The sequence below is a fragment of the Abramis brama genome (genome assembly GCF_963993115.1).
Source record: "Abramis brama genome assembly, chromosome: 10".
NCBI classification, from domain to species: domain Eukaryota; kingdom Metazoa; phylum Chordata; class Actinopteri; order Cypriniformes; family Leuciscidae; genus Abramis; species Abramis brama.
In genome coordinates this window covers 6,990,793-7,014,190 of record NC_139972.1, presented here as the reverse complement: position 1 = coordinate 7,014,190, position 23,398 = coordinate 6,990,793, and the positions used below count along the sequence as shown (strand labels likewise).

At 36.4% G+C, this 23,398-nt stretch overlaps 2 protein-coding genes across 8 annotated transcripts in view; both read right to left on the bottom strand.

Moving 5' to 3' along the window:
- Window positions 1-685: 685 nt before the first annotated feature.
- On the bottom strand, window positions 686-17,001 carry LOC311090790 (uncharacterized protein). 2 transcript variants are annotated; one of them, XM_084126311.1, is made up of 4 exons: window positions 16,668-17,001; window positions 13,663-13,765; window positions 2,381-2,629; window positions 686-2,100 (listed from the first exon to the last, which is right to left on the bottom strand). In XM_084126311.1, the coding sequence occupies exons 3-4, from the start codon at window positions 2,463-2,465 to the stop codon at window positions 971-973; spliced, it is 1,215 nt and encodes a 404-aa protein (XP_083982437.1). In that variant the 5' UTR covers window positions 2,466-2,629; window positions 13,663-13,765; window positions 16,668-17,001; the 3' UTR covers window positions 686-970. The 2 variants fall into 2 exon arrangements, with proteins under 2 accessions (XP_083982437.1, XP_083982438.1); XM_084126312.1 differs by lacking the exons at window positions 13,663-13,765; window positions 16,668-17,001 and adding an exon at window positions 5,388-5,525.
- Window positions 9,330-23,398, bottom strand: part of LOC311090791 (uncharacterized protein) — a gene marked incomplete at its 3' end in the record, with an annotated part of 54,648 nt that continues 40,579 nt past the window's right edge. For 3 of the 6 annotated variants that reach the window (XM_084126316.1, XM_084126315.1, XM_084126314.1), the window contains exon 3: window positions 17,500-19,157. In XM_084126316.1, the coding sequence (XP_083982442.1) occupies window positions 18,058-19,157 (1,100 nt within the window). Of the gene's footprint in view, window positions 11,509-17,499; window positions 19,158-21,952; window positions 22,202-23,398 lie in introns of those variants that run through there. The other 3 variants (XM_084126319.1, XM_084126313.1, XM_084126320.1) reach the window with 3 other exon arrangements.

Genomic DNA, 23,398 nt, shown 5'->3' with positions numbered 1-23,398 from the left:
GCGTTTACAGAGCCGTACATCAATGACAAGCTACACATAAAAAATAATCGCAGCCTTTTCAAAGGCTGCAATTATTTCAAAATCGTGATAAGCCAACTCGATTTAAGTGCGATTTCATGTATATTGCGATTAATCATGCAGCCCTAGTAGAGGCTGACGTCAACTTGGGGACGACCGACGGAGGCGGAGCTGATGGATCTCAGAGCGCAAGATGGAGAACGATGGAGACAAGACGAGCTGGCACAGCTCGAGGCCTGGGCGATGCCACATCAATGAGCGTCTGAGGTGGAGCCAGATTTCCTGAGGACTGAGGCAATGCCGGTGTGATGGAGGACTGAGGCGTACCTGAAGGGAAGGAGGAGCCCGTTGCAGCCGTAAGGGTGGAGGAACTAAGCGTAGCGGAAGATCCGCAAGTCCATGTGACGACTGAGGGAACCCGGTAGAGTTGAAAGGCAGAGGGTGTCTGGTGGAGCCGAAGGTGGGATGAGCCAAGGTGGAGCCGACAGATCGAGACGAAGTGAGGTGATCTGAGGTCGGAGGCGAAGCCACAAGATGAAGACAAACAAACTAAAAGTCCATGAAAGTGACACTAACTGAACATAAACCTGATGTTTATAGAATGATTGGATGCAAATAGAATGTTTCCACTCATTCTTTGTGTTCAGTAAATAGATAAATCAAGACAAAATGTTGATTCTGTTTTATTTCTCATAACTGCATGTACTATCAGAGGACAATATAGTACATTTTGTAAATTACATGAATATTATCTAAAGAAAAACCTATTTAGCACACAACCCATTCTGACAGAAAAAAACATACAATGACTTATTTACACTGTAAGAGTTGTTGACTGGTGAAGTTTCAACTCTGTCTTTCTAGTTTTCCAAGCTTTTGACCAAATTCTCAAAATTAATCTGATACTGTTTAGTATAAACTTATTTTATCTCACACATTTACTTGAATGTATTTACAATGATACATTGCAACATTTTTTCATATGAGTGGAAAGACTTGACAAATGTTTAAAATCACTCCCACACTGAGTACAGTAGTACGGCTTCTCTCCAGTATGAAGTCGCTCGTGTGATTTCAGGTGCGGAGACTGAGTGAAACTCTTGTCACAATATGAGCACTTGTAAGGTCTTTCTCCAGTGTGAGTTCTTTGGTGCAGTTTCAGATTGGCAGCTCTAATAAAGGTCTTCCCACAGTCACTACATAAATGATCTCTAACTTCATTATGCGTTTTCTGACAACACACATGATCTCTCACTTCATTATGTATTTTCTGGTGCTGTTTAAAACTTTTTAGCCATAAAAAACTCTTTCCACAAAAAGTACACACATAAGGCCTCTCATCTGAATGAACTTTCAAGTGTTGTTTTAGATGTGATGATGAAATAAACTTTTTCCCACACTGATCACAGTTAAATGGCTTTTCTCCAGAGTGAAGGAGCAGATGATATTTGAGATCAGTTTTACATTTGAAACTCTCTCCACACTGAGTACACTGGTACGGCTTCTCTCCAGTATGAATTCGCTCATGCGATTTCAGGTTTTCAGAACGAGCGAAACTCTTGTCACAATATGAGCACTTGTAAGGTTTTTCTCCAGTATGAATTCTTTGGTGATTTTTCAAATGGGAAGTTGTAGTAAAGCTCTTCCCACAGTCAAAGCACACATGATCTCTCACTTCATCATGTGTTTTCTGGTGCAGTTTAAAATGACGCAGCCATAAAAAACTCTTTCCACAGAGAGAACACACAAAAGGCCTCTCATCTGAATGAACTATCATGTGTCGTTTTAGATTTGATGATGAATGAAAATCTTTACCACACTGATCACAGTTGAATGGTTTTTCTCCAGAGTGAATGCGCAGATGATTACTGAGAGTTGATGCTTGAGAAAAACTCTTTCCACACTGAGTGCATGGATACGGTTTCTCTCCCGTATGAATTCTTATGTGTGTCTTAAGGTGTCCTTTTTGACTGAAACTCTTTCCACACTGAGGGCAGGAGTGCAGCTTATTAGTTTTGATGCTCTGCTGTTCCTCCTCTGCTTCATTCAGTTCATGTTTTTGCAGATTTACTTCCATCCAGTCTAAAATAAAAAATATTATGTGGTTAAAATAAGTTCAAGTGAACTCTGATTTACCAGAAGAAAGAAACAGAGTATCAAGTATCAGATCTTTGATGTGTTAGTTCCGTCATTTTCATGCTAATCTGTTTAAAATGAATTAATAAAAGCCATTCAAGATTATGATCATTTAGATGCATTTTCTGTCTCATTTATCATCTCTAATGTGTTCATTATTTCATAGCCACCAGCAAATCTTTGTTTCTCAACAGTCAATAATGAAGAATCATGAATGGACACCAACCTGTTTGTTCCTCAGTATCTTCATGTTTTATTCTGGATGGTTCTGGATCACTCATGTCTTCAATCTCCTCTTTAATAAACTCCATCTTTAACAGTCACACAGATTTCAGCTGCTACTCCTGGAGTTTGTCCTTCTATTGTAGGATGATGGGAATATTCCCAGTATTTATTGGTGAATTGTTGTGGGAGGGGCTTCACTGCAGGTGTGAACTGTGATCACTGTGTGATACTGACACCCACAGGACCAGATCTGGAAAAATCAAAAAGAATTTACTGAATTTATACTGGATTACTTTATAGGATTCCTATTATGCAAAATTCACTAAAACTCCACATCAACTACATAAATTCATCAATTAACCATTCAGACACATTCTGTTGCATTCTACAAGTTGTCACTTCTTCTCGAGTTTCTCCATCATTGTCCGACTCCGGTCTGAACATCACTGAACACCACTACTGACAGTTTCTGTGGGTGAGATTGTGCTGTTTTGTTTTTGCTGGTATGAGCTCTTGACACTCCGCCCTCTTCTAGAAAGGGGGCCAGGAGCACCAGCTAATTTGCATTTAAAGGGACACACAAAAACGTTATGTTTTTGCTCACCCCCCAAAAGTGGAAATTTTAACATGCTATAAAAAATAATCTGCGGGGTATTTTGAGCTAAAACTTCACATACACACTCTAGCAACATTAAAGACTTATTTTACATCTTGTAAAAAAGGTGCATAATAGATCCCCTTTAACAGCAACCTAGGGCTGTAACTAATGACTATTTTGATAATCAATTTGTTGGCCGATTATTTCTTCGATTAATCAGATAAAAAGCCACATTTTATTTTTATTTTATTTTATTGACAAAACACACTTTTCCTACATCCTGCCCAATGCTGTACTTCAAACAAATGTGCCAACTGAATGCTATGAAAACATGTATAGTGAATATATCTATATCTATGCTAATAAAGAAAACTAAAACACAAACTCAGTGTTAACAGATTAGAGGAATGCTCTGCAGGAACACACACATTCACTCTTACTGTCATTTCGTTATATACAGGCTGTAAATGTAAAAAACGTCTTCCATTTATATTCAATTACACAATGTTCTTCCTTCACTATATTGTATTCCTTCACAATACTTGAATTACATATAGACCTTTAAACCTAAATTTAAAGTTTAACAACAGGTATTTCAATAAAATAAATATTTCAGCTCTGAATATTAATTGTCTTCCTCTCTACAGTGTTCCGTCTATTTGACGCTCATGCGCGCCGGCGCTCGTTCAGTTAAGTTTATTATTAATTGTTATTAACCTTTATTTAGTTTGAAGTTTAACGCAGACTGTCAGGATGAGCCTTCATGCAAAATGGAAATACTCACGTGAATTTGTAACATTTAGGAAATTAAACAGCACATGCGTCAGTCAGAGCACCTGACAGGGCAAGCTGCATTAAACATTAAGCTTACACATTAGCTTGAAGCTTAAAATAAACAATTCTCATGTTTTGGGCAGCTTGGATCACGTATCTATCCCGCAACAGCTCACTCGATTTCCTCTATAATTGTTAGATACATTTTGTCCATAGAAATAAGTTATTCAGTGAATGATCTTTTACAAACTGCATTTTCAGGACAAACTAGCATAAGGCAAGGTCAGCTTCGGAGAGGAATATTTTGGGAACGGTAGCGAATAAAAAAAAAAAAGTTCAGTCATTTCTGTGCAGCTCGGTCTAAAGATCATCAAAATTTGTTTTTCATTTGCTTCAATATGACGGACAGGGAAATTGATGTAAAATGATAATTGAGATATCGTCGGAATCGGCATAAACCAAGGAACAGTTACACAGAGAAAACAAATTTATGTTTTCGAAAAGTTTTTGGAAAAAAAACGTATATCTCTGGAAAACTAGTTGGCGTTGTGTTTAAACTTCTCAAGTCCCTTCAGGACATGCAGATGATGATACATACCAAATTTTGTGCTGATATGTCAAATCGTTTAAAAGATATTGCAATTTATGACAAAATTCAAAATGTCAGCCCAATGGTTCGTCCAAACATGGCAAAATCAGTAACTGATGAACTTTGCAACACTGACACTTACTGATCTAAATTAAATTAATATGAAACCAAATAGATTTGAATAATGACTATATTGTCTTTTTAAGAGCTGATTTACAGCTGAATTTGATATTTTTTATATTTTTCAGATTTTTGATATTACAGTAAGCAACTTTGATATTAACACATAGCAGCTTTGACAGTAAGAAATAGCCTAAATGTGATTTGACTTGGTTTCTAGGAATCTGTAACACGACAAAACCAATATTAAATGTCAGTAAGCCAGTAAGATGATGTTATTTTAGTTTTTTTTTTTTATTATTGTTTACAATTTCTGACACTTCAAAATCTCTTGGAAAAGCAAACACTTAATTTTAAAACTATTTTTTTTTTTAAATTACTATACTTATACAAATAATTGTTGTAAAATATATATAGAAACATTCTATGTGATTTCTAAGTGATCAAATTGGGTAAGTTTACACTAAACAAAAATGCAAGGGGGTAAAAGGTATTAATTTATTTCACAAATCATTGAGCTCTGATTTCTAAATGAACAAATTATGATTAAGTGTTTTCACACATGATATTGGGCATTAAAAAGGCAGTGTTTCACAAAAGAGCAGTTAAATGATGATAAGTAATGTAGAGAACCACCTGTTTTTTCTTTCCACATTTGTACACGGTCCCTACCGTCACTACGTCGCTACAAATTGAAGGTGCATTATTAAAACATATTTACCGTGATGTTCTATGTTCTAATACTTTTCAAGTAAGGTACATTTTTACAGGTATAATTATTCACTTAGAACCTATTGACATTTTTCGCGGCTGAATATCTGTAGAATATCTAACATCCAACGTCAAACCAGCTGAATCACATTAACAGTTACACTCCAGTTAGTCTGTTTTGCAACATGATTCAATTAAAATGCCAGCGCTACATACCTGCCATGCTGGATACCTTTTACCAGATATGAATGCATCCAGATGTCATTTAATAATTCCTTAAATAAATAAATAATCCAGTAGCTTCTCTCTCCGTGACAACAAAAGCAAACTACTTCTTTTTAATTTCAAAGCGTTTGACAGACCAGCTTTCGGTGCATTACCGCCACCAACTGAACTGGAGTGTGGAGCATTGATGAGAAATCCAATAGTATCCAGCTGCAGACCATAGACTCGAGAAATGAGAAAAAAAAAACAATATTCTTACATCAATTCCTGTTTTCGTTGAGTAGGAATTCATCCACATTTTTTAGCCAGAAGATTTTCGTAATGATAGTGTATTATGTTCCGTTTCCAGCAGCTTATCCTTTAATACATGTCTTTCATTTTTAGATGCTATGCATGAGAACATGTTCATCTGTTTCTGGTTCATTACACTTATTGCACTTCCCTGTAAAATGTTTATTGATTTTATGTAAATTGGCATTTAATGCTGTGTGTCCTGTCCTATGCGAAGATTCTTCTTTTCTTCCTAATATTGAAACCTAATCTCCTTTTCTCACTTTTTTCCCCTTCTCCCCTTCATCTCTCGTTCCCAACACTTCTGCCAGATGTCATTTGCTGCCTTATGAATGCAGGTCTTAGCTTCTAATTTATTTATTCATATTAATATGAATAATCCTTATTTGTGCAACCCACCCTTAAAGTGCCTTAAAGGGTTAGTTCACCCAAAAATGAAAATTCTGTCAGTAATTACTCACCCTCATGTTGTTCCAACCGCGTAAGACCTTCGTTCATCTTCGGAACACAAATTAAGATATTTTTGATGAAATCTGAGTGCTGGATTACTTCTCCATAGGCTGCTAGGTGACCGAAACTTGCTGGCCCAGAAAAGTTATTAAAGAGATCGTTAATATAGTCCAAGTGACTACAGTGGCTCAATCTTAAGTATATCAAGTGACGAGAATACTTTTTGTGCGCAAAAACAAACAAAAATAACGACTTTATTCCACTATTCATTTCCTTCTCTCTGGGCCTCGTAGTGTTTTTGCGCAGCGCGTCTGTGTTGCACGTCAACACGCATCACACACATGACCAGCGTCGGCCAATAGTGAGCCTACGTGGTGACGTGTAACACAGACGTGCTGCGCAAAAACACTACGTGAACCAACTAGAGGCCCAGAGAGAAGGAAATGAATAGTGGAATAAAGTCGTTATTTTTGTTTGTTTTTGCGCACAAAAAGTATTCTCGTCACTTGATATACTTAAGATTGAGCCACTGTAGTCACTTGGACTATATTAACGATCTCTTTAATAACTTTTCTGGGCCAGCAAGTTTCGGTCACCTAGCAGCCTATGGAGAAGTAATCCAGCACTCAGATTTCATCAAAAATATTTTAATTTGTGTTCCGAAGATGAACGAAGGTCTTACGCGGTTGGAACAACATGAGGGTGAGTAATTACTGACAGAATTTTCATTTTTGGGTGAACTAACCCTTTAATGTACTAAAACAGTGATATTAAAAGATCAAATTCAATTAACACCTTTTTGATGATGCATACTATACAGGTGAAACTCGAATTTTTGATTATTATGGCTTACAGCTTATGAAAACCCCAAATTCAAAATCTCAGAAAATTAGAATATTACATTAAAACAATAAAAAAAAAAGGATTTTAAATACAGAAATGTCGGCCCTCTGAAAAGTATAATCATGCAAATGTATATAGTGATGTATACTAAATATATTAGTTTCACCTTTTAATTTGAATTACTGAAATACACGAACTTTTGCACGATATTCTAATTTTTGGAGTTTCACCTGTATACAGGCGAGCAGATGAGCCAAGAATATTAATGCAACATGTTTTATTGGTTTTCGATGGAAAAAACTCTTAACGAGAAACCTTGTGTTGTATTAATATTCTGTGTTCATTTGCTTGCTTGTACAATGTATGCATAATCAATAAGGTGTACATTGAATTTGGTCTTTTAATATCACTGCCTTCCTACAAACCAGGTAAAAATGACAAGAACCAATGAGGTTCATTCTCGTGTTACGCAGAACATTTGAGCTTCAGCGAGAACCAATGAGGTTCATTCTCGCACGTTTGAGCTTCCACAAGAACCATTGAGGTTACATTGGTTACATTGAACACTTGAAAAGAGTTCCAAATAGTAGATTAGTTTATATTACATTTTAATCAGCATCATAAACAAGTGATATCTGACTAAATTGGCCCCTGACAGAAAGGCTTGTATAGGAGTCAAGTCAAGTCAAGTCAAGTATATTTGTATAGCGCTTTTCACAATACAGATTGTATCAAAGCAGCTTCACAGTATTAAATTAAAATAATACAACAAGGTTTGTTTCTAGTGGAATTTATTGATTGATAAAATTTAATTAAATATTCCCAAAATATCCCCAACTGAGCAAGCCAAAGGCAACAGTGGCAAGGAACCGAAAAAAACTCCATCAGGTGACCTAATGGTGACCTGAAACTCCATCAGGTGACCTAATGTCAATAGATGTAACCGGTTACACCATTTGACATTTCAGTTAAAAGTTGCCCACCATTGGAGGAAAGCCTTGTTTTGCCCAACAGGTGGGCGTTCCTATAATGGTGGACATCATGTGAAAACTATGAATACAGCGATTATTTTCTTGAGTACGCTCCCAGCACTCATGAAATAGATATCTTGTAGGGTGTGATTCCTTATGCCCTTTTAATGTGATCCAGTATACCATAGACAACTGTAGACATCTCACTGTTAAAGGCACATGATTACATAGGTGTCCATGATAATGCCTGTCAAATTTGATTTTAAACTGAAATGTCAAATGGTGTAACCGGTTACATCTATTGACTCCGATTACAAGCCTTTCTGTCAGGGGCCAATTTAGTCAAATATCACTTGTTTATGATGCTGATTAAAATGTAATATAAACTAACCTACTATTTGGAACTCTTTTCAAGTGTTCAATTTAACCAATGTAACCTCAATGGTTCTTGTGGAAGCTCAAACGTGCGAGAATGAACCTCATTGGTTCTCGCTGAAGCTCAAATGTACTGCGTAACACGAGAATGAACCTCATTAGTTCTTGCTGAAGCTCAAACGTGCTGCGTAACACAAGATTGAACCTCATTGGTTCTTGCTGAAGCTCAAACGTGCTGTGTAACACGAGAATGAACCTCATTAGTTCTTGCTGAAGCTCAAACGTGCTGCGTAACACAAGATTGAACCTCATTGGTTCTTGCTGAAGCTCAAACGTGCTGCGTAACATGAGAATTAACCTCATTAGTTCTTGCTGAAGCTCAAACGTGCTGCGTAACACAAGATTGAACCTCATTGGTTCTTGCTGAAGCTTAAACATGCTGCGTAACATGAGAATGAACCCCATCAGCTCTTTTCAGTTTTTTTTCCCAGCACTGACAAAAATAAAACCAATTCTGTTGAACTTGTTGACTGTCATGCTTGTTTTCAGTCACAATTTCTTCAACAAACAATGGCCTTTGACTCTAGAAGCAACATGGTCAGGTGGTGTAACTGTTTTTTGTCAATTGGCGTAACCAATATTTTTCATAAAAAATATAATTATATACAGGAAAATTAATGTGGAATAAAATGTAATAATCTAGTTTAGTGGAATAACATGGTTTTTAATTTTTTTTACAAAATTTGTCAAAGATTATTTAGAAAACAGAGGTGTTTTCAGCATATGTCCTGACAAATATTGCAAAAACACATTAAAAATTACATTTAGAGATAACTCTAATAAAATCTATTTTCGTGTGATAAATTAAAATGAAGTATTTATTTCTATATGTACACTTACATGCCATCTAGGTGGATAAAATATTTAATAATTCTAATTCTTTTGCAGTTATACCATTTGACACATTCAGATACATTCAGTCTTAACTTTCATAAAAAATGGTGCAAATGTCATTTTTAATTACATAAAATCAACATAAATACACTATTTACATTTTAACATACCTGATACATGCTTTTAAAACAAGTTTTTACAAGATTTTAAAATTTCTCATCTTGACAAACCTTATTTGTCACTGACCCTGATACATATAAATAAGTACATGAATATGTGACCCTGGACGACAAAACCAGTCACATGGGTAATTTTTTTGAAATTGAGATTTATATATCATCTGAAAGCTAAATAAATATTTATTTGGCCGAGATACAACTATTTGAAAATCTGGAATCTGAAGGTGCAAAAAAAAAAAATCGAAATACTGAGAAAAATCGCCTTCCATTTTTGTTCTCATACAATGTTTGACCCATACAGTGTATTGTTGGCTATTGCCACAAATATACCCGTGTGACTGGTTTTGTGATACAGGGTCACATACATCTAATTTAAAAAAAGCACATAATCCATCCTAACAAAAAAAAAACTACAACAATGTCTTTATTTACACTGTTGTTGGGAATAGACGGTTAAAGACTCAAGGACCAGATATGATGCATGAAGACCTGGAGTTAGAAGTGCAGTAAATTGAAGACAAGAGTCAGAATTATAATTGGTTTTTTTTTTACTGAAGATAGTTTGCAGTTTCATCAGCAGAAGTCAGCTTCAAGACTCACGAGGAGTTCATAGGCCGCTTCATTTTCAAAGATCACAGCAATTATACCCTTCACCAAGGTCAAAGCTACGTCATTACTTCAGGTTGAATGATTCTGATTGGCTAAGAAATAGATAAACATAGTAATTTTCCACACATGGACAGATAGACAGAAGCATCTCTTCATCAATGATACGGTTGACACCCAAACCCTGAGTTAGGTAAGAGTGTCCCTCCGAGGTCACGAGTCTGTGTGCCAACATGTCAAATAAAACAAGTCTGTAACAAAGAATACTAGCGTATACACTGATACACAGCTTCAAGGTTGGAGTTAGTTGAGCTCTGCTCTAAACGGGAGACTTTCCCAAAACATCCACATAACATGTTCTTTCTCTCAGTGAGAGCTTCAGACAATAGCTTTTCACGAAATTAGACTGTTATTGTGCTTTTACTATAAACTCTATTTTATCTTACACGTTTACTTGATCTTTTACACACGGAGTGCACTGGTACGGCTTCTCTCCAGTATGAACTCGCTTATGTAATTTCAGGTGTGCAGACTGAGTGAATCTCTTGTCACAATATGAGCACTTGTAAGGTTTTTCTCCAGTATGAGTTCTTTGATGTAGTTTCAGGCATTCAGCTCTAGTAAAGCTCTTCCCACAGTCACAACACACATGATCTCTCACTTCAGTGTGTGTTTTCTGGTGCAGTTTTAAATAATAAAGACTTGAAAAAATCTTTCCACAAAGAGAACATAATTGAGGCTTCTCGTCTGAATGAACTCTCAGGTGTTGTTTTAGATGTGATGATGAAATAAACCTTTTCCCACACTGATCACAGTTAAATGGCTTTTCTCCAGAGTGAATGCGCAGATGATATTTGAGATAAGTTTTACATTTGAAACTCTCTCCACACTGAGTACAGTGGTATGGCTTCTCTCCAGTATGAACTCGCTCATGCGATTTCAGGTTTTCAGAACGACAGAAACTCTTGTCACAATATGAGCACTTGTAAGGTTTTTCTCCAGTATGAATTCTTTGGTGCTGTTTCAGATTGTCAGCTCTAGTAAAGCTCTTCCCACAGTCACAACACACATGATCTCTCACTTCATTATGTGTTTTCTGGTGCAGTTTAAAATGACGCAGCCACAAAATACTCTTTCCACAGACAGAGCACACATAAGGCTTCTCATCTGAATGAACTTTCAGGTGTTGTTTTAGATGTGCTAATGAAATAAACTTTTTACCACACTGATCACAGCTAAATGGTTTTTCTCCAGAGTGAATACGCAGGTGAACACTGAGAGCTGATGCTTGAGCAAAACTCTTTCCACACTGAGTGCATGGATACGGTTTCTCCCCAGTGTGAATTCTCATATGTGTCTTAAGGTTTCCTTTTTGACAGAAACTCTTTCCACACTGAGTGCAGGTGTGCAGCTTTTTAGATTTAGTTCCTTGAGTGTTGATGCTCTGCTGTTCCTCCTCTGCTTCATTCAGTTCATGTTTTTGCAGATTTACTTCCATCCAGTCTAAAATTAAAAAATATTATGTGGTTAAAATAAGTTCAAGTGAACTCCGATTTAACAGAAGAATGCAACAGAGTATCATGTATCAGATCTTTGATATGAAAAAAGTTTAGTTCAGTTTTTTACTTGTTAATCCATTTCATATATGGAAAGCTATTCAAGATTATGATCATTTAGATACATTTTCTGTATCACTTATCAGCTCTGAACTGAAGCTTTTTTATCTTAATGTTTCTCAACAGTCAACAATGAAGAATCATGAATGGACACCAACCTATTTGTTCCTCAGTATCTTCATGTTTTATTCTGGATGGTTCTGGATCCCTCATGTCTTCAATCTCCTCTTTAATAAACTCCATCTTTAACAGTCACACAGATTTCAGCTGCTACTCCTGGAGTTTGTCCTTCTCTTGTAGGATGATGGGAATATTCCCAGTATTTATTGGTGAATTGTTGTGTGAGGGGCTTCACTGCAGGTGTGAACTGTGATCACTGTGTGATACTGACGCCCACATAACCAGATCTGGAAAAATCAAAGATAAGTTACTGAATTTATACTGGATTACTTTAAAAGAAACACATGGTGCCTTTAATTTAGTTCAAATATAGAGCATTTTGATGGTTACATATTAGTAATGTATAAAACAGCTCTAGGTTACTCATTTTTATGTTACCCAGGATATTATAAGCATGAAACAGGGCAGAGGTTCAATTGTTCAATTAATATCTAAACTAATCAGAACTCTAACATAAGATGGAAGAAATCCACTTAACAAACAATATGTTCAAACTTAATAGAGAGGGGGTGGTGGGTATAAGTAACAATTCTTCTAAAAACTGTACAATAATTTCATAAAATCATTGATCAGAAATCAGTCTTATGTAACAATTTCACAAAAATAAAAGTCTTGAAATTATGCAATCTAATTTAAATAAAAAACAACTGCTCATGCTACATGTGTGTAGCATCTTTGTTTGTATTGTGATTAAAATGCAGTGGTTGACTAATTTCAAATGAACAACAAATAAATTTGCTTAAAGAAAAAAAAAACGGCAGCTGGTATTGGAATTGGCCAATTTGCTTGTAAAAAAATCTAAATGCTATAAAAAAATCTATAAGTAGATTCTTGCCTTTAATCAAAGCCGAGGTCAAGGATCTGACCACTGGCTTAAATCATACTTATCTGACCGTTATCAGTTTGTAGCAGTAAATGAAGAGATGTCTTATGGATCACAAGTTAAGTATGGAGTACCACAAGGCTCAGTGCTAGGACCGTTGCTTTTCACACTGTACATGCTACCCTTGGGAGATATCATTAGGAAGCATGGCATCAGTTTACACTGTTATGCCGATGATACTCAGCTCTGTATTTCTACGCGCCCAGACGAAACTTACCAATTCACAAAATTAACGGAATGCATAGCTGATCAAAAACTGGATGACTCGTAATTTCCCACTACTTAATTAAAAAATAAAATAAAACAGAGTTTCTAATTATTGGACAAAAAAACCCCTGCACGTATAACCTAGAATACTGTCTAACACTTGATGGCTGCTCTGTCAAGTCTTCGTCATCAGTTAGGAACCTGGGTGTGCTCTTTGAAACCAATCTTTCATTTGAAAGCCACATTTCTAACATCTGTAAAACCACATTCTTCCATCTTAAAAATATATCTAAACTGCGACATATGCTTTCAATCACAAATGCGGAACAGTTAGTTCATGTGTTCATGACCTCAAGCTAGATTGTTGTAATGGTCTACTGGGTGGTTGCCCTACATGCCTAATAAACAAACTCCAGCTTGATGATCTGTCATCATTTACTCAGCATTGTGTTGTTCCAAACCTGTATGAGTTTTTTTCTTCTGTTGAACAAAATAACTTTTGAAAAATGTTGGTAACCAGACAGTTGAATGACCCCATTGACTTCCATATAATTTTTTTTCCTACTATGGACGTCAATGGCTGACGGTAGCCAACGGCCGACAGTAACTGTCTGGTTACCAACAGAAGAAACTAATTCAGGTTTGGAACAACTAGGGTTGTAACAGTATACCTGTATGACGATATATCTTGGTATGAACACGTACAATTATCAGATTGTGCACATATGCTTGTCAACAGTATTGGGAAAAAAATTAGATGGAGAATCTCACCTGCACGGAAGCAACTTCTTTCCACTTGACGACTCTCAACTTGCTCCAACCACAAATGTACAGTGGAGAAAATGTCAGAGACAGAAGCTGTAATCTCTATCCCCTGTTGAAAAAGAAGTTAAAAATTGTAGTATGGGAATACTTTAGATATAGAAAATACGAATGCATGCTTGTCCTTGAGGATAGACATCCAATTTGCAAAAAATGAAGACGCAAACTCACAAAGTGGCTGCAAAAGGAGGAAACATCAAACATGTCCGCCTATATTCGAGAACACCATTCCCGTTATGAAGGTATGAATTTACAGTTTAACGCAGATGTCATGTAAAACACGCAAATTGATGGATGGATGTGGAGTGATTATTCTTACTAGCCAAAATTACTTAATATCTGTAACATTCATGCAAATACACCTATGCTAAACCCCACCTTAACCAATCCTACCTTGGAAACTGTTGAATCTGCCATTTTAACTAGGAATTCTATCATAAAGGTCCTGTATGTTTGGGTCATTATAAACTGCATAGTTATACAGAAGTAATTCAAAAAATGAAAATAAAAATACTTAAATAAGTAAAAATGACAAAGTACGCAGAGAGGACTTGTGAAGGGTTTTGTCCAATTCTAGGCTATATCATAAAGTAGGATACTGTTGATATGTGCATGCTGTGGATAAAATTGTATTAGCCTTCATTCCTAGGGGGATATGCAGTGGTTAAATTGGGCCGGGGCTCTCCGGGGCTCAGCCCCGGCACATAAGCCTGCTCGTTTGCAGTCAGTTGCCTACTGGAAATTATGTCACATAAAATTTGATGAAAGTGATGCTTTTGAAAACATATTTCTGATTATAAATGAAAGATTTTGAAATGGCATGTGGGTCAATGACGTATAAGGATTTTCAACAGGCCAATTTTAAAATACGAAAATTAACAATATATATTGCAATTGTTCAATCATTAAGAATGTTGTGTACATATAAATTCAAATAAAAAATTGAAATTAAGTGATTTTAGTGTTTTTTCATCTAGATGAATTGTCCATAGGCTTAAAAAATGTCATGTGGGGCGACCGTGATTTATCTTAAAATTAATTAATTTCCTTAACATAAATGTATTTTTTTTTTACATGTTCTCAGTAATTAAAGTGTTTAAAAACAGAGTATTTGAATTTCTTTTGAGTTTTTGTATATAATGATCTCATATTTTTGTTCTGCAATTTCAGTCGCCTTCTAAAATGCAGTTAACAGACTTATTTTTCCTGTAAATCGCATAAAACTGATAGAAATGTTTTAAAAATATAATTTACTAAAGCATACTGTATCAGTGATTCATATTTCAGCCAAACCAAAGTAATACTACCCACCGGATGAAGAAGGGTTGGCTCTCCACATAACATATTCATTTTATTTTATTTTTCATGTTCGCATTTATGAGGAAAAAACAATGTTACGGACGTGAGCGCTCTGAAAGCGGCACTAAAAGACTGTTTAAAACTTTCACTGAGACCTCAAACAGAAAGCACAAAGCCTTTCTTTAAAATGAATTTCGTTTTGTATTAATTGTATCTTAATTTTAATCAATGTTTCATCAACCAATTGCCTGGATGGATTTAATGAATAAGAAGTAAATATAGTATAGTAGACAATAGATAATCACGACACGGACGCGCCGGCGAGTGAACTGGACTCTCGTCTCATAAAAGAACCGAAACTCAGCGTATAAGGAAGCCTACTTGCCTGACAGACCTGTTAATATATCTATAGAAAGCTTGGAAGGTCTTCTTTTAAACAGAACAATTCACAACGAAAGAAAACAGACCGCTGCTTGTGTAGCCTAATCCGTATGAAATGTGCATTTCTCTCTGGCGCGTTCACTACTGCGAAGATTGCGAGGATAGCATCGTCAACTTCATCTATGCAGGGCACTGACACAGAAAACACTTAATTATTAATAAACAATTAAAATGTCTCCTTGCTATATTTTACATATTCATAATCATTACTTTTGCCGGTTCTTTGTGACAGCTTTTAGATGCTTTTTTGGCAGCGCCACCCTTACATGAACGTGTCACCACCGTATCAGCACCGAAAACAGGACATTTTTTTTCAATCCCTGTTTTGGCAGGGGAAAAACTGATCAGAAAATGTAACGAAACGTTGTAGAAATCTAGTGGAGTAGAGAGTATAATAATTGCTGCAAAATGTAACAAAGTAAAAGTCAAAAGTATGCACTATTGATTCTACTTAAGTAAAGTAGGCCTACAGTAGGCTAATGTAAATGCTAAATGTCCTAATACCTGTTGATACTACAACAATGCAAATATGCTCTTAACCTTGCAGTTTTTCACATATCATGTAAGACTCAGTTTCTCCATTTCTTTGCACAAAACTCTCCAGAAAATGCCATTTAATCGTTTATTTTTCAAAAAAAAATCCCGGGGGGGCATACCCCCAGACCCCCCTAGGGAGAGCCCCCCCACATAATAAATCCCAATTTAACCCCTGGGGATATGTCCACGTCTCAAGCCTGGGGCAACATGTTAAAAATTAACTTTAATGCACTAGCGCTCATCGCTCAGAACGGCAGATTATCACTATCACGGATTTCTTGCTAAACACGCCCCCCTTGTGATCTATTACAATAATGATTACTGACACCCAAGTTAACCTGCAACACAGAAGGAACAATCAATTTAAAACTTAATGTAATAATCGGTGTCATAAAACACGTTAAGTTAAGTCTTCAAGTTTTTGACTGGGTTTGTCTTGATTCTAAAGTATTAAACTTGTCCGTCGCACGTTTATTTGTACTATTTCACGTTTTTGGTGTATAATTCCATTGTTCTTCACTCTTGTCTTTTCAAAGCGTGAATATTAAATATTCACACTTTCAAAATGTATATTAAATAAGATCAGATGAGAGGTTTGCGGTTCTCTGTCATTATTGAACACTCTGGTCCGTTTTTCAACATGCTTGAATTAAAATCACAGCGCTAACGTTACATACCGAGTATGCTGGAGATCTTTTGCCAGATATGAATGCATCCAGATGTTAATAAATCCTGAAGGAATTCATCCAGTAGCTTTTCTCTCCGTGACTACAAAAGCAGTAGACTACTGTTGTTAGCAGTTAGCACTAGCATTGTCTACTAGACACGACGAGGCGTGGCTCTGGTGTGGGAGAGGAGCTGAGTAAATTCAGTCTCACATCACACAACAACAGTTTCGATTAGAATAAGGTAATTCAGATATCAGAAAATATCATAGTAAATTGAAAATGGAATGGGGATGTTGTTTTCTTTCTCTTCAAACAAAAACACTTAAAGAGAGTTACCCCACATTCACATTGCTAGCAGCCCAACATTGTGATCCAGATTTGGTTATCTGAAAACGTGTGCATCTGGATCAGAGGCGATCAATCCAATTTTGCTTTAAAACCGACACAAAAGTAAAATGGATTACCTGATCCTGGATAGTCTAGAAATAACAGGGTTATGTCTGCTATCTTCTGTAAATTGTCATATTAATCACATTTTAATACACTGTAAACATACAACATTTGGAGAAAATATTCCACATTTTTACGCTTTCACTGCTTTGGTGAACTTAAGCTATAAGGTACCTTATTGTTCCTAAGTAGTCAATAATGAAGGATAAAAATGAACTCCAACCTCTTTGTATGATACAAGACCTAATTTGAGTTGATTTTACAATAATACTGTACATCCCAAACATATTTATCACAGTATTAAGATTGAGTGTTTAAAGTCATTAATGTGATTAAAACTATATAACTCATTCTTTGTGTTCATTAAATAAATAAATAAATAAATCAAGAAAAGATGTTGTTTCTCTTTTATTTCTCATAATTACATGAACTATCAGAACACAATATAATACACTTAAGTACATGACATGAATATATCTAATTCAAGAATTGGCCTATTAGTTAGAAAGTCGGACTGGTGTCCCGAAGGTTGCGTGTTCGATTTTCAATACCAGCAGAAAATGACTGAGGTGCCCTTGAACAAGACACCTAATGTCCAACTTCTGCAGTGAATGGCTACCCACTGCTCCGTGTGTGTGTTCACTACTCCTAATGTGTGTACTAACTTGGATAGGTTAAATGCAGAGGACAAATTCCAAGTATGGGTTACCATAATTGACTTTCACTTTCACCGATTTAGCACACAACCTATCCTGAAAGAAAAATAAACTACAACAACGATTGATTTTATTTACACTGTAAGAGTTGTTGACTGGTGAAGCTTCAACTTAAGTCTCTATCATTTTCCAAGCTTTTCTCCAAATTGACAAATTTAACTAGATGATATTGTGCATTTAGGACAAACTCTCACTATTTACTTGAATATATTTGACATAAAAACAAATGTTTCTCACTTGCAACATAATTTCATATGAATGTGAAGGCTTGATAAATGTTTATAACTATTCCCACACTGAGTACAGTAGTACGGCTTCTCTCCAGTATGAAGTCGCTCGTGTGATTTCAGGTGTGCAGACTGAGTGAAACTCTTGTCACAAGATGAGCACTTGTAAGGTTTTTCTCCAGTATGAATTCTTTGGTGCTGTTTCAGATTGTCAGCTTTAGTAAAGCTCTTCCCACAGTCCAAGCACACATGATCTCTCACTTCACTGTGTATTTTCTGGTGCTGTTTAAAACTGTTCAGCCGTGAAAAACACTTTCCACAGAGAGAACACACATAAGGCCTCTCGTCTGAATGAACTTTCAGGTGTTGTTTTAAATGTGATGGTGAAATGAACTTTTTACCACACTGATCACAGTTAAATGGCTTTTCTCCAGAGTGAACGCGGAGATGATGATATCTGAGATCAGTTTTACATCTGAAACTCTTCTCACACGGAGTACAGTGGTACGGTTTCTCTCCAGTATGGAGTCGCTCGTGTGATTTCAGGTTTTCAGAACGAGTGAAATTCTTCTCGCAATATGAGCACTTGTAATGTCTATCTGCAGTATGACTTCTTTGGTGATTTTTTAAATGGGCAGATGTAGTAAAGCTCTCCCCACACTCAAAGCACACATGATCTCTCACTTCATCATGTGTTTTTTGGTGGAGTTTAAAATGACGCATTCTTGAAAAACTCTTTCCACAGAAGAAACACACATAAGGCTTCTCATCTGAATGAACATTTAGGTGTTGTTTTAGATTTGATGATGAATTAAAATCTTTACCACACTGATCACAGCTAAATGGTTTTTCTCCAGAGTGAATGCGTAGATGATATTTGAGACCTGATTCACCAGCAAAACTCTTTCCACACTGAGTGCATGGATACGGTTTCTCTCCAGTGTGAATTCTCATGTGTGTCTTAAGGTTTCCTTTTTGACTGAAACTCTTTCCACACTGAGAGCAGGTGTGCAGCTTATTGGCTTTTGTTCTTTGTGTTTTGATGCTATACTTTTCCTCCTCTTCTTCATTCGGTTCATGTTTTTGCAGTTTCATCTCCATCCAGTCTAAAATGAAAATATTATGTGGTTAAAATAAGTTCAAGTGAACTCTGATTAAACAGAAGAAAGAGTATCAAGTATCAGATCTTTGATGTGTCAAAGTTTAGTTCAGTCTTTTTCTAAACTCATTATATCATCTAAATCGACAACATGTATGTTAGACCCTATACAGACTCAGCTACTGAAAGAGATGCTTCCAGAGGTCATAGATCCTCTTCTTACTATCATTAATTCATCTTTCTTATTAGGATACGTACCAAAAACCTTTAAGCTGGCTATGATTAAACCGCTTGTTAAAAAAAACGCAACTTGATCCTACAGAATTAGTCAATTACAGGCCGATCTCGATTCTACCTTTTCTGTCAAAGATACTGGAAAAGGCGGTATCCTCACAACTATGTTCCTTTTTAGAAAGAAATGATATCTGCAAGGATTTCCAGTCAGGATTTAGACCGAACCATAGTACTGAGACTGCTCTCATCAGAGTCACAATTGATTTGCTCTTATCATCCGATCGTGGTTGTATCTCCCTATCAGTGTTACTCGATCTTAGTGCTGCATTTGATACTATTGACCACAACATTCTTTTAAATAGACTAGAAAATTATGTTGGCATTAGTGGAATTGCATTAACATGGTTTAAATCATAATTATCTGACCGTTATCGGTTTGTAGCAGTAAATGAAGAGATGTCTTATCGATCACAAGTTCAGTATGGCGTACCACAAGGCTCAGTACCGTTGCTTTTCAATCTGTACATGCTACCCTTAGGAGATATCATTAGGAAGTATGGAATTAGTTTTCACTGTTATGCTGATGATACTCAGCTCTATATTTCTTAACGCCCTGACAAAACTTACCAATTCACAAAATTAACGGAATGCATAGGTGATATAAAAAATTGGATGACTAGTAATTTCCTACTACTTAACTCTGAAAAAAAAGAGATTCTAATTATTGGACAAAAAAAACTCCCACACGTAATAATCTAGAATACTGTCTAACACTTGATGGCTGCTCTGTCAAGTCTTCGTCGTCGGTTAGGAACCTGGGTGTGCTCTTTGATACCAATCTTTCTTTTGAAAGTCACGTGTCTAATATCTATAAAACCGCATTTTTCCATCTTAAAAATATATCTAAATTACGTCATATGCTCTCATTGACAAATGCGGAACAATTAGTCCATGTGTTCATGACCTCAAGGCTAGATTATTGTAATGCTCTACTGGGTGGTTGCCCTGCACGCTTAATAAACAAACTACAGCTGGTCCAAAACGCAGCAGCTCGAGTTCTAACCAGAACCAGGAACTATGACCATATTAGCTCAGTTCTGTCAATATACCTAGAATATCAAAATCGACTGCTGGCGGTAGATCCTTTTCCTATTTAGCACTAAAACTCTGGAACAGTCCTCCTAACATTGTCCGGGAAGCAGACACACTCTGTCAGTCCAAATCTAAACTAAAAACACGTCTCTTTGACCTAGCATACACATAACACATTATAGACTTCTATAATTCAGTGTTATGCCCAATTTATATTCATGCGTCGAACTCCCGCCATTGCTACGTCGTAGACTGTGTGTAGCACGCGTACCCTGACGTGCACCTCTACAAAAATGTAACAACGCGTCAATTCTACACGGACGCAAGCGCTGTGATTGGTCTACTAGAACCCCCTCCCTCAGGTTTCACATGCTCCCTCTGCATGTGTAATTGCGCGTCAACGCGGACAACGACGCAGAAGTATTAAGTAAGTAAATTAAAACCAACACGTTGCCTACAGCGTAGAGGCTCCGGGGTAGGTCCGATGCAGAAGTATAAATCAGCCTTTAGGCTGCATAGATTAGGTCAGCCGGAACCTGGAACACTTCCCATAAATCCTGATGTACTCGTTACATCATAAGAAGAATGGTGTCTACGCTAATATTAGTCTCTCTGTTTATCCCGAGGTTTACCGCAGTCTATCGTATCCAGGCCGTATCCAGATCTGATGAAGGACCTGCGCCTGGACGCGACGACAGCGCAGTCCTGAAGTGTCAATTAGTCTCTCCCCTGTGAAGGCCTCCCTCCCTTCCCTTTACCTCTGTACAGATAAAGCGTTGTCGGGATTATTCCGGATCACGTGGCTACGCGGAAGCAATACAAAATTCTGTATTATAAATTTTTCAAGGCTTGTTTGTGCCTTGAAACCTATTTCATGGTTTGCATTCTCGAACCACCAGGCACTGTTTTGTGCAAATGCGCGGCTGGATCGCATTAAAGGTTTTCTGTTAGAACGTTGTAGTGTTCGCCCCTAACACTACTTAGTGTTAGTGTTACTTAAGTTGCCCCTAAGTTAATAACTAATGATCGTTGTGACGGAAGTGAATCAATCAAAACTAACTTTAGCTGGACAATAACTTTATCCTAGAGCTGCTGTAAAGCCAAAACAGTCTCTGTTACTTTAATTTCCTATTATCACTGTAAAGCTGCTTTGAAATAATATATATTGTTAAAAGCGCAATATAAATGAAGGTGACTTGACTTTCTTGTTAATGCATTTAAAATGTGGTGGACAAAAGCTATTCAAGATTATCATAATTTAGATTCATTTTCTTCATCTCTATTTTTTCTTTTTACTTGTTAATCAATTTCATATATGGAAAGCTATTCAAGATTATGATCATTTAGATACATTTTCTGTATCACTTATCTCTAATTTTTTCCTTATTTCACAGCCACCAAATCTGTTGAACTGAAGCTTAGTTACCTTTATGTTTCTCAACAGTCAACAATGAAGAATCAAGAATGGACACCAACCTATTTGTTCCTCAATATCTTCATGTTTTATTCTGGATGGTTCTGGATCACTCATGTCTTCAATCTCCTCTTTAATAAACTCCATCTTTAACAGTCACACAGATTTCAGCTGCTACTCCTGGAGTTTGTCCTTCTCTTGTAGGATGATGGGAATATTCCCAGTATTTATTGGTGAATTGTTGTGTGAGGGGCTTCACTGCAGGTGTGAACTGTGATCACTGTGTGATACTGACGCCCACAGGACCAGACCTGGAAAAATCAAAGATAAGTTACTGAATTTATACTGGATTACTTTAACAGCAAAACATATGGTGCCTTTAATTTAGTTCAAATATAGAGCATTTTGATTGTTACATATTAGTAGTGTATAAAACAGCTCTAGGTTGCTCATTTTTATGTAACCGAGGATGAAAATAAGGATGAAACAGGGCAGAGGTTCAATTGTTCAATTAATATCTTAAAGGTCCCGTTCTTCGTGATCCCATGTTTCAAACTTTACTTAGTGTATAATGTTGTTGTTAGAGTATAAATAATATCTGTAAAATTATAAAGCTCAAAGTTCAATGCCAAGCGAGATATTTTATTTAACAGAAGTCGCCTACATCGAACGGCCCGTTTGGACTACATCCCTCTACTTCCTTCTTTAATGACATCACTAGAACCGTTTTTTGACTAACCTCCGCCCACAGGAATGCTCCCTCAACTCTACCGAAATTCGTTTATGTACTTGCGCACTTCTTATAACTTACTGTGTTTACTCAGCTCTTACGGTGATTTTCTGAAGTAAAACTGACGCTTCATCTTTTGTGTGATGTACAATAAACTTTATTAAACTCATCAGTATATGTTTGATCATCATTCGGACCTGGTCCGAAACAGCAGACTTGTAGGCTATTAATAAATAATGGATACATACAAGCAGATGACAAATACATTATAATAACTGTAATTAAACTACTAAACTATACCTGTTCCATCTCTATACAGCACTCTGACTCTGTAGGCATTATTGTCCGACTCGAAATGAACGGCGTTACTGAGAGTTTCTGATATTATCATCATTCCGTGAGATGAAATTGTCCTGAGAGACTGAGCGCGAGCTCATGAAGCTCCGCCCCCTGGGTCGTCCAGCAGCAGCTTATTTGCATTTAAAGGGCACACACTAAAACAGCTCGTTTTTCTGAGCCCCAAAAAATGACAATTTAAACATGCTGTAAAAAATGATCTGTTGGGTATTTTGAGCTGAAACTTCACATACACACTCTGGGGACATCAGAGACTTATTTTACATCTTGTGAAAAGGGGCATAATATGGGACCTTTAACTAATCCGAAATCTTACGAGACAACATACATCCACTTAAACAACACAGACTGAATAGAGAGGGTATAAGCAACAATTCTTCTAAAAATTGTTAAATCATTAAAAAAAATTCTGATATTAGTA